This window comes from Coturnix japonica, chromosome 2 (assembly GCF_001577835.2).
Source record: "Coturnix japonica isolate 7356 chromosome 2, Coturnix japonica 2.1, whole genome shotgun sequence".
Taxonomy (NCBI): domain Eukaryota; kingdom Metazoa; phylum Chordata; class Aves; order Galliformes; family Phasianidae; genus Coturnix; species Coturnix japonica.
This window is the reverse complement of record NC_029517.1, coordinates 68,373,712-68,386,325: the sequence shown is the minus strand read 5'-3', so window position 1 is coordinate 68,386,325 and position 12,614 is coordinate 68,373,712. Positions and strand designations below refer to the sequence as shown.

The 12,614-nt window shown below is 44.1% G+C and overlaps 1 protein-coding gene across 1 annotated transcript in view; it reads right to left on the bottom strand.

Annotated features, from left to right (window-relative positions):
- RANBP9 (RAN binding protein 9) overlaps window positions 1–11,469 on the bottom strand; it is a 35,862-nt gene extending 24,393 nt beyond the window's left edge. The window contains exons 1-2 of the mRNA XM_032442507.1: window positions 10,719–11,469; window positions 2,999–3,110 (exon numbers count right to left, since the gene is read on the bottom strand). Of these exons, the coding sequence (XP_032298398.1) occupies window positions 2,999–3,110; window positions 10,719–11,163 (557 nt within the window). The 5' untranslated portion in view covers window positions 11,164–11,469. The remainder of the gene's footprint in view (window positions 1–2,998; window positions 3,111–10,718) is intronic.
- Between the last annotated feature and the right edge of the window lie 1,145 nt (window positions 11,470–12,614).

The window sequence follows — 12,614 nt, the reverse complement described above, 5'->3', positions numbered from 1 at the left end:
TTACATATTTGTTAGGGTTTTTTGTTTGTTTTGAAGTATATTTCTATTTACTGAACATTTCAATAGTGCTCCGGATAAGAGCTTACTCACATTAATAGTCTTCTTCCTAACATATCTTGTAATAATCACCTTTGTACTATTCCCAATCCAACATCCATTATTCACCTACTGTTATTATCTCTAACCACTCACATCCCTATCCACAACATTTCACGTGAGGCCAAACAAAACAAAGCAAGAGTATAAAAGGAGAACAGAAAGACGTCCTCAGACTGCAAAAGGACGCATGAAATTAAAGAAAAAAGTGAAGAAATGCAGAACTGAAAATATTCACAAAACAATACGACAGCTGGGCAGCACTTCTAACAAGAACTTCTTAAAGTTTGATAAGAATTATTCACGTATCTTCACTGTAGCAGCACATAAAGGACATTAGGACTCTGCATGGCAAGACTGTGCTAGTATCCAAAGAGCTTTTGTTTGAAAGATATTTCAACCTTATTACTTTTGTTAAGCTTCATCCTCACTTCCCTTTTTCTCATCTGTTACCATCACATGTTGCATGGCCCTATCATTTATCATGATCAAAAAACAGCTTCACTATTCGTCTCTTCTGTAATACTAACCTCCATATCTATTTCTTATTTCCTAGTAAGCCTGCTTTGGTGGTTTCTTCAGTACATCCAAAAGGCCTACAAGTTGATCGCTATGCAAAATGAATATATTATGCACTTTTGAAGTCCTACTCAAGACTATCATCCCCCAAATACATAGGGAATTTAGAGGCCTAGGTCACTAAAGCAACAAAATCAATTCTGCCTCCCAGACTGTTACAACAAACCATAGTGAAAGCCCTGTCAGATCTATGCCCTATACAAAAAGGAACTGTGCTCCAACTTTGCAGGTGGCTAAATCAGCTTTGTGATTCTCAGGAACCTTGAGATACTCAAGATAATATTCCCAGAACAGGAACATCAAGTTCTACGGTGGCAAAAAAGTTAGATCTCCTAGACAGGAGTTTTAGTAAAGGGTTTTGATGATTTGAGGCAAGCCACACTAAACTAGAGTACACACACATGAATACTGCTAGACTTGCTCATGTAATTTAATTCACTGATTAAATACTTTAAGCTACATTTATAAAAAACAAATACTAAAAGTAAAGGCCACAGCCAAAGGGAACTGCAAACAGCATTATATTATCCAGTGGCTTTAAGAAGGCTGCAAGCCGTATTTAATCTTGCAGACAGATACTCAAGTTGCCTCTAGTAGTCTAGGATTTTATTTCAAACAGCACCATAAAATGAGGGCTGTTGTGTTTCCACAGCCAGGCTCAGCCTTGAAAGTAGATTCTTTTGCAATAGTAAGGCATTTCAACTAATTGATCATATTAGCTGCATGCTGGTCCCCTACAGTCACGGTCTTCACGAACTCTTTTCCCATTACCAGATGCCAAGAAGAAAAAAAACATTAAGACTGTGTGTGGAGCCAGCCAGTTGAAACAACAGTGAGAAAGAACTAATGAACCCTATAAAACTGTTCTTTGTAGACTTACTGCAATGTCCCTGCATTATATCCCCAAGTTTAGTAATTTGAAAATAACTTATTAGTTTGAACTCAGCAAAACATAGAACTGTGAGACTGACACTGCATCTTGTCAAAGGCCTCTTGGTACTGAAGGCAGGGTCTAGAGATAGACACATCCACTGAAGGTCCACCCCACTTTCTGCTCTTCAGCAGCCAAAGCTAGATTTAGTCTTGGCTCTGCGCACAGTATTCCCCAGCACCCATGCTATATTATACTATGAAGAAAATGAACAGCTTATTATGCAGATAAAGACATTTAAAAGAAGCGACAGTGAAAAAAGATCAAGAGTGAGGCAAGACAGTACGTATTACTATTGAAATAAGCCTCCCTCAGATTATTTAAACATGCTTTGCAGGTAATTTCACAAGTCTTAGTTACGGACACCTCGGAAAACTTGAAATACTTCACTTGAGGGTGGCTTCCACTTTTGTAGACTGCCCCAAACAACCTTCTGCATTAGAAGCAACTATAGGGCAGCAAAGCATTGTGTGTCAGCCAAGTTTGGTAAAACAACACTCTCTCCTTCATACACATTGGCATCACTTTAAAATCCATCATGTATTTCAGGATAATCCATATGCATTGCTAGCCAGTCACAGTACTCTATTTAACTGCCAGCAGAAGGGCAGATATTTAAATGCTTAAATTAAAAAAAAAAAAGTTATTCTTAAAAGTGACAAGAGATAATTACCAGAAACACTAATTACTACTGTCTCAACTTAAAGATACTTAGGTCTTCACAAATGCAGGTGCAAGATTCTGATAGCAAAGAAGTCTCCCGGAGAGAACTTTTGAGAACAGAACTGATAACAAACCACCACAAACACCCTTCAAAGGCAGCAGCAATACTGAGAGGCCAGCTTTTCAAAATATTCCTTCACAACACCAGCTGTACTCATTCACTTTCTTGTACTTCTCATTGTGACAGATTCCCAGATACCCACTCAGAGCTTTGTTCTTTATTCTTACAAACGCTCAATAAAAAGGAGCTTAAAGGACAACTTCGCTTTTTAAAATTAATAAAGCATCCATGAAAAGACTGCACCACAGAGGCAGGTTCATCGGCTGCACATCCTAAACGCTTCTTAAAAATTACCTAGGCTCTGTATATACATATCACACCGTTAAAGGTAAGAGTGTGCACAAACTAGGTCGATAAACCCCAACTTCTCTGTCAAGAGCTAAGGAGGAGATGTTATCATAGTATTCACTTCATACAATGATTTGTAGATAACACCACAATCAACTTACTCAACCAAATATAAGAGTGCAGCTTCTCATGAATAATGAATCAAGCTACATAAAAACTGTTAACATATGAAAAAAGCATTACTACCAAAAACATCCGCTGACTGAAAGATGACTGAAACATTATTTTAAGTAATAATTAATAAAGCATTCATTACTTACCCATCTCTTCCCTTGCTGACAATTTTAACTTCAAAATAGTATATGCCACAGGCTGCAGGTATAGGATGTGTAGCTCGAACAGAAGCAGCATCTTTTGGAGTTTTCCCATGACCTGAAAAACAATTACATTCAAATCACAATGGAAGTGTATTAGAAATAACTGCAGAAGGTAAATCAGAGGTATGCACACCAGCTCCTCAGCAAAAAAATAGCTTATGTAATGAGCAAGCAATTTACAGTATTCTAGCTGGCCCTGTCTTATGCTTGTATATTTCTTCCAATATTTATCTCCCGTTGTAAGTTCCTGCATTGCAACTAAGCATGCTATGAGAAGGCCTGAACATCTAAAGGGTTCTTACTATTAACCAACAGGAAGCTAGAAAAGAAAGTTTCACTGTAGCTGGTAACACAACTGAGAAAAGCCCACCCGGATTTAGAAGTCCTGCATGACATCTCATACACAGTACTGATGCATTTCTATAGGCTGAAGAAATGATACAAACTAGTTTATCCTAATACCTACTGCTACTGAATCTTCAGGTTTAAAGTCTACTGAATCTTCAGGTTTAAAGTCTACTGAATCTTCAGGTTTAAAGTCTAAGACACTTTAATTCTAATGTTCCACAGAGTGTATCAGCTGTTTTATAGAATATGCGACTTGTAATGCATTTCCACATTCTGAATGCTATTTCAGGACAGCATTAACATCAGCTTGCAACTGAGTTACTGTAGTTCCTACTCCTCCTTCTCACAAGCCTCACCAGATATCAGCTTTGCTGCAACAAAAATCTCAACTCCTGCCTACTCTCAGATTGTTCAGCCTAACCCAGGAGCTATTTACACTCTGCTATGAGTGATTCTTCCAAATGCATCACCTTTCTCAAACCCTTTTGTTCCACAGGCCACGTGGAAGCAGGCTTTTAGCCAGCTGACTTGTTTTTAGCAATCACCTGTTCAAGCAAGCCCAGTCTTTTCTGAGCATACCAGAATCCCTCAGCTATTGCATTAAAGTAATACACTGGATCATAGTACATAGTATTAAATAAATAAATAAACTGGAATCTGGCAAGAAGCTTTTCAGTAAGACAGCGGATTGACCAAGAAAAGGATTGTCACTGTCATAAGACAAGTTCACACAGATTCCATCACCAGACTCAACATGGATATCAGGAAACAATGAAAGAGACAGGCTCAGGCTTCAACACTGCCACCTCCATCCCAGAGAGGAAGACCTGCTGGAACTTCAAGATGAATCAATCTGTAGATGCAAAAAAAGAAGTATCTTCTTCCAGTGGTGTTAATACTGGAGTTACTGCTCAGGAACAGATTAAACATCTCATACACAGGAAGCCCAGCCACAGAGAAAGCAAGAAAGTGCAGGAAAGCAGGCCAGGCAGTCAGAACAATCAGGCACAGCTGACCTGTGCTATCAAACTTCTATCTACAGAGCCCTCTAGTGTAAACGTTGCTAATGCAGTAAACGCCTAGAGCTAGCACCCACCATCTCTTACCAAACAATGTATGTTCAGCCAAGAAAAGCTCTTCACCACAATAACATTTGCATCAAAAACTTCACTAGCTCAGCAAACTCATCACTCACCCAGCGTTAGGTCTGACCTACAACGCTCTTCTGACATAACCAGTTTGCCTCTGTGTGTTACTGCCTGAAGGGAACCAGCCAGATACCTTAACTCTGGCTGCAAGTGCACCATTCACTTCGATATGCTGTTAATAAACATTTTACATCAGGATGTTTTGATCACCTCATATATTTTACTATATTAAGCTTATTAATTACCTTCCATGCGTTCCGCAGATGGGGAAGAAGTAATAATTTACTCCTCCATATACAAGACAGCACGCAACTGGTAAATTATCTCCTCAGGCTGTGTCAACCAAGGCAATAACCAAGTACATAACCTTACAGTTTCCTTACGTTCCCTTGGTTTTCAAGTGCTGGTAACTCACTATTTAGCTACTAAAAATTAGATTATCATTCTTCAATAGCAGAAATACTTCAACTAAAAAGGCACCCCAAAACTTTACGGGCAAAGCATGAAACTTTGGAGAGATCCCTTTTCAGCAACTTCTGATTAAATGAAGGACTAATTTAATAAGATGGAAGGGTGGCCTTCTTTTTAAGCGTCCTTAACTTTCTATTTTAAAACAGACTGTGAAGTTCCCTTGGTTATTCCATGCACTTGACAATCTGTAGTTTCACTTCGAGTCAGTCTCCTTATTTGGAAAAGCCTTCCACATAGACGCCTAAAGCATTAGCAACTAGACAAATATTATTGAAAATGTATACCTATTACTGAGGAGACTTTTATTTTTTTGGAAACCATAAAGTGTTTGGACATAATACCAACCTAAGACATTCTTAGCACACCTCTTCCTGGAACTAGCCCCCTCCTCACACCCCCTTGCCTACTTGCAAGGACATACCACGAACCAGATTGAATTCACTGATCTGGCTTTACAAAACCCATCAGATTTTTTTTTTTAAGCAGCAGATCCGTTCTTTGATCCAGTTCACAGCCACACACAGCTGTCACAGTGCAAATGAGAAGTCCACACATGAGCAGAAGTAACAGGATTACCTTACCAGTATTGCCAAACACTTCAAATGGTGAAACAACATGCTTGGGGAAGTCAGTATCCAGAACTGCTTTCATCCCCTTTAAACAAAAGGCAACCTTAATTTAGAACTGCTGGCCTTATAATGTAATCTCCCACGAATCCTGTTTTACTACCTGAGTCTGCTGCTTTTATTTGCAGTTAGTTATTATTTATAACAACACTGTCAATAGTATCACCCCATTGACTACATTCAACGTGCTAGTTGAGACCTCTGATACTACTAAGCTACATTAGTGTGAGGAGCCAAGAGGAGCTAGTTATCAGCCAACTTTAAAACAAAAATGTGGCTCTTTACACTGCAAGTAGCTGAGCTGCAAGATTTCTTACCGAAGGACAAGATAGATGTTTGTGTTTAAGCAGAAAATAAGCAAACCTCTGAAACAGAAAGCAACTGAGAAACTGTGTTCTGCTTGTGATGTCCTCTACCTTAAAATAGCTGGAAATAGAAACACAGAAACACCATACATGCCTGACATGGCTTTACGCTTCTCCTTGGGCACTTATGGCCACTGTCACCGATGGGACTCTGAGGGAGTTGGGCAGTTCATAAACTTGACATACCCTTACCATGTTCTTTGATGATCTGAATCCTCACTTCTTTGCTTTTGTATAAAACACACCTTGGACTCAGAACTTCCAAATCAGAGGTCCCAAATGCCTGGAGTAGATTATATGAACACTACACTGTATTACCTAAAGTAGAGTTATCCCATAGTTGCAAGGTACGGATAAAGTCTTAATATAAACTGTAAACCTTTAATACTAAAAAAATTCATTTCTAGCATTAAAATTCTGCAAACAGATGCACTAGAGGGAGAAGGGAAAACCAGCACACAAAGCTTAGGCTTTACACAGTACACCAGATCACAGACAAGTTCAATTGCTAGAAATGCTTTCCATTTTGTTTTCACTAAAAATATTCAGCAACTACAAGTCTATGTTTATTAAGTAAAGCTTAATTTTCTTTTTAAGCCATCATTCACATTAATTATTTTTACTAACACTAATATAATTAGCTCTTTAGCGAGATTAAATAGAAATTAATCTAAGTTTAAATTCCATCTACTTGAAAAAGCTAATTCAGACAAAAACGTATGTGGAGGAAACATTCTGACTTCCAAAAATCTGCTCTTTGAACCGAAATCCAAGTGCATGATGCATGTGCAATGAAGTCTACTGAAGTGTTGACCTCGACAGAGGTAAACATGCTTATGCAGTTTAAATCCCTAAATGAAGTTTACGTAAGCTCAACTGAAGTTATTTCCAACAGGTGGTTCAGTGACTTGTTCAGACTGACAAAAGTTAAACAGCCAGGGCCTAATCATCTCTGGGATTCATTAGGAAAAGCTTTTACTGAGACAAGGAAGGAAAAAAAAAAAAAGACGTGAGGAAATTACTGATGTTACTTCAACTTTCCCTCCCCATTTAACAAAACAAGACATCTCAGAGCTACGAGAGTGTTCAAAGCAGACATTGTGTACTATGTCTTACATGGAGTACTGAATGTACTTCAAGTGTTCTCTGCCAGCGAAATTAACACAATCCCTGCATCACTGAATGACAACACAGAATTATTACTATAAAATCCCCTTTTGTTTTTGTTACAGAAATTGGGAGGCAGAGTTTGCGCTGGAAAATAAAATAGAATTCTTTTAGTTTGGCACCAGAGACAGTTCAAAGGCAACTGCACTGTAAATAAATGCCTGGCTTAGATTTCTGGCCTATGACACATTAGAAGAAGTTCATGCAATGGCCAATTGCTCAAAAATTGCATAACTTTTGTCAGTTGTTTTTTTTTGTTTCGGTTTTTTATTTGTTTGTTTTTCTGTGAACAGTTCACAAGACAAGTTAAGTTACCAGAGACCTTCCATGATTTTTCTCACTAATGACTTGGTCTGTTTACATACTCCTGCATACAAGTTCTTTCCTGGTTGCTGTCTAGGTTACGTCTATATATATAGATGTATGTATATATGTATATGTATGTATATATATATGTAGGTATGTATGTATTTATGTATTTATCTCCTTACACTACACTGCATAGATTATTATCTAATGAAATCAATCTGCCTGTCTACTAGAACATACATATTACATACATCACTTACAAGATTGCTGTCTTTCCACAAGATCCAAGTGGTAATTCCAAGTACGTATGTAGAAATACTTTAAAAGATGTCTGTCTTACCTTAATAGCTAAATAACTGGTTTAATAACTACTTTACACATATTATACACTGGCCCAAACTCATGTGCTTCCCTTACCACCTTCCTCCATTTCAGAGCTGTTATTATTACAACCAAGTGAGATTACACAAATTGTACTCATTATACTGGTTTTTTTTCCTTCTTCTGTACATAGAGATCCTACAACAACAGTCACAAGGACAGTGTTAACTTTATCAGCTTGGACAGCTAGCTGGCAGCAACACCAAAGTGTACGTTCGTCCATCTGAAAACAAATATTCCCTGGGGTATAGTCTTTAATGTATTATCATACCACCAGTGCCAATGTATATCAGTACCACATCCAGATTTTGACAACGCTTCCTAATCAAAAGCCAGAATTTGTAAAACCACAACAGAATAACTCACTGTGGAAAGAAATTACATCTGATAAACAACACGCCAGCCCAGGCATCTTCTTCTCTGCCACCTCCCCAAATACATCTTCTTTCTCAAGTAACTCACTGTGATTCTGCAAGGTAACACAAAAGAATACAAGCACTGATCCTCCAGTGCAATTTTTCACAACATGCCAGCACATCAGAATTACAAAGCTCTATGAGAAAGTGACTTTGAAGGTGTTCCTTCTGACTGACTGACCCCCATCCCAACATACTACCCAAAGCAAGTACCCCCAACACACTCAGGGTGAAGGAGCATTTGGACAATGTTTCAGACACAGGGTGTGATCTTCAGGTGGTCCTGTTCAAGTTCCTTCCAACTTGGGATGTTCTGTGGTCCTATGATGCCAGAAAAACATCTCCTACCCATCAAAGACCAGAGGAAATAACTTCAGAAAAACAGTTCTGTTGTCAGAAAACTACAGACACAGCAGGGAAAGCTTGAGAAACTGCATCACTGATGTAAGAAAAGAGAAGAACCAATTGTGACCACTGGCTTCTTTGGCCAGACCCATCTTCTCCCCCTTCCTTGGACACACTTCCTTGGTCCAGAACAACAGATCTTCATCTGTGTTCAGGCATGATTCATATTTTAACAAAAACATCTACCACTCTTTCACAAATGCTGGGCCTTTTGTGGTGCCTCTGAAGTTACCTAATATCCTAGAGGAAATTCTGTGATCCTATAAGATACTTTGAATGCCTTCTTTTGAGACCGCTACTTGCGGCTGATTTGTAGGGACAACATTTCAAAACACTAAGCACATTTCTGCATGCTATCTGCTCTCATGTTCCTCACTGAACCTCCTCATTTTCCTCCCTTTGACTGCATTCGTAGGGCTGTAAGATCCAGAGGAAAAAGGCCACAAATGTTTCAGTTATTTCCCCACGCAGTGCCTCAGGTAGGAGTGTCTGATACCTCACACTGCTGAGCCCAGGTGCCAGGCTGGTAACATGCACCGGGGCTGCCTTCACATCCACCTCCATTCAGCTCCCAGGGAGAAAAGAGGGGCCACTTGAGAGGCCATTCACTCCCACTTGCAGCTAGGAGAAAGAAAAACCCATTCATGACACCTCACCTCTTCACAGACCCCTGGACTAATTTAAGAACTCTCCAGCCTCCATCACTTACTATTACTTAAGAGCAAGAGAAATGGCATTTTATTCCCATAACCTACCAACTGTGCTTCACATCTTCCAGTAGAGCATCCACGGCATTTCCTACACTGTCTTTACTTCAGAGGCATATGGAGCCTGCTTTAATTTCTCCAAAGCAACACATTTCTGGTTTAATACTAAGGCGAAGAGGAGGAAACCAGAAATAGCACAAATAAAACCTGAAAATACACTTCTCCAATTACAGCGGCTGACCAGAAAGTCTCTAAATTCTAGTTCATGAGCAAAAAGAGCAGGGCAAAGCAGAACACACAGGAGGACTTGATGGCCATAAAGCTATGATCACCCTATGAAAACAAGTAAAAAGCAACTCAAACCGACTGCAGCCACTAAGCGGCAGAAAATACAAAACGCTTCTAAAAATACGAGGGCATGAAAAACTGAACAAAAGCCAGGAAATGTGAAGTTGGGTATTAAATAACACGTCCTTAAAGCACTCGGGGCCTCCCAGAAACCTGCTCTGTAGCTGGTCGCCAGCCTCCCACACTAGCTTCATACGGCACAGCACGCTTAGCATTTTGAACAGAGTATTCTGTATGTCATAATAAAGCCTCTCTATTAAAAAAAAAACAAGTCCCCGAGAGTACATTTAATCCTTTCACGGCAGCCAAATCCTGCCATGTGTTTGTGTTGCCGTTTTCCCCCTCCGATTAAACAGTAACATGTTTATCGGGATTTCACTCGAATTTCACCACACAGCACAACCCAGAAGGGTGACTGCGGGGTTGTTTCCTCCCCACCCGTTCGCTGGGCACTGACAAAGGAGCCGGCTCCTCGCCGCCAGCATTAGTGGTGGTGAAGCGCAGCCACTCTCCCCTCGGAGCAGGCCCGGAGCACCAGATGTGGCCGTGTTTTTTCAGGTCAGAGCGTACGCCGGCCGTTTCCAGGTTTTATGACATTTCATAACAACCAACACTCGCCGCTTTCCTACGCTCGCTCGGATCCGTACGCGCACACGGCTCGATTTTTATCTTCCTTCGGAGAACCAGCAAGTTGAACCAGGAGGCAAGAAGTTACCAAACCACCTTAGCAGACACAAGTCCCTCGGCCACCCCTTCCCTCGCAAAGCTTCATCCCCTTTTCACCCCTCTTCAAAGCACACCCCTGCTCCCTCCCCTCCCCCCCGTTTCCGCGTTCCCCGCAGGAAGGAGCCCCGCACCGCCGCCCCGGGGACGGCCGAGGCCGGGGCAGGGATCGCGGAGCCGGGCGGGGGGGCGCGGAGGAGGAGAAGGGCGCGGAGCGTTATTTCCTGTTATTGTTGCCCCGGCCCTCACCTTTGTAGTGGACGCGCAGGTTGCCCTGCGAGAGGCCGATGTAACTGAATTTGTCCTTGGGGCTCCAGGAGCGCGGCAGCGGCGTCTCGTCCTGGTTGACGGCCGGGTACAGGCGGTGGAGCCGCCGGTTCAGCTCCTTCTCCTGCTCGTTCAGGGCCGGGTCGCCGTGCGGGAACGCCGCCGGGGCGCCGCCGCCGCTCCCCGCCGCCAAGCCCGGCGCCCCGCCACCCCCGCCGCCCCCCGCGGGCCCGGTGCTGCCGGCGGCTGGAGGCGGCGGCGCGGCGGTGGCGGGCGGCGGCGGAGGGTGGAGCAGGAGCGCGGCGGCAGGCGCGGGGCCGGGGCTGGACGCAGCCGAGGGGACCCCCGGCGCCGGCGGCGGAGCGGCGGCCGCCAAGGGGAGCGGCGGCGGCGGCGGCTGTTGCTGCTGTTGTTGCTGCCCGGACATCCCGGCTCCGGCCTCCTCCTCCTCCTTCTCCTCCTCCTCTCCGCGGCGGCGACCGTCAACGGATCGGCCCGAGGCGGAGCGGCGGGCAGGCCCCGCGCTGCGGAGAGAGGCGGCCCTACCGGCGGGTCACCCCTAGCCGGAGCGCCTAGTAGCGGGGGGGGGCGGGGGCGATGACGACGGCGGGGCTGCCCGATGGGAGCCGGGGGGCGCGGCGGAGCAGAACCAGGCCGGAACGGGCCGATGGAGCGAGCGCTGCACGGAGAGCGGCGCCGGGCGGAAGCGGAGCGGGCCGGGAGCGCGCCGGGCGCCGCGGCGGGGCGGGGCGGGCTCCCCCTTCTCTCCTCCCCGTCCCCTCCCGTCTCGCGTGCGCGCCCGCTCCGTCCAGCCCCGGCGTCCCCCGTCAGCTGCCGCCCGGCCCCGCCTCTCCGCTGCACGCAACAGCGATGGGCGCTGAGGTGCGACGGCGGTGGGCGTCGCTATGTGGTGGAGAGCGGGGCTTGTGGGCCGTGAAGCTGCGGGGAGTCTCGGTGGTGGGGGAAGTTAGGTAGTGTGTCTTCTTACCCACGCATACAGCGTTGTTGTTTCATAAGCGGTTGCTTGCGGTGATTGTTTCACGTGAAGGAGAACCTCCTACAAATTTGGGACACGTTTAGGAGAGGAAGGACTTCTCTAGAGCCTGAAACATTGGGAGCTTCAGACAGTGTTTCCAGCTGCCAGAAGGTTGGAGAACAAGCACGGGAGCAGGAAATAGGGAGGTTAATTGCTCTACACCCGTGCCAGCGAGGTAATGCAGGTGTGATGCGCACCTACGCTGATAGGAAGCTGAGTGGGTTCCTCAGAGCCAGCAAGGTATCTGTCAGGTGAGGCAGTGCCATGATGTAGTGCAATGGCATTCTGGCTTGTATCAGATACAGGGCAGCCAGCAGGCACAGGAAGGTGATCATCCCTCTGTACTATGCACTGGTGAAGCCACACATCAAGCACTGTGCTCAGTTTTGTGCCCCTCAGTACATGAAAGACATTGGACCCTGGAGTGTGTCTGGAGAAAGACAATGAAGCTGTGATGGTCTGGAGGACAAGTCTTACACGGATTCCCTGCCTCTCACAGGCTGTCCACCAGCATGTCTAAGCTCTCTTTCAAGCATCCTGTAAACCTTAAACCTCGGGATTTTAGAGTTTATCTATCATTTGGCACTCATCAGCTATCTGGGGATATATTTGCTCTGTTCATAGCTTTTCTGAATTTCAGTGAGCATTTTTGCTATCGCTATCAGCCGAGGCAAGTGTCATGGCTGACACTTCCTTTCCCTTTTTTCCCACTGCCCACTGTGAGATGGCTGCCATCGAGCTACAGTGTGCTGTACAACGAGGTGTGGTGGAGTCGCCATCCCTGCTGGTGTTCAAGAGGCATCTGGATGAGGAGCTATGAGATATGCTTTAGTAGCTTCTGG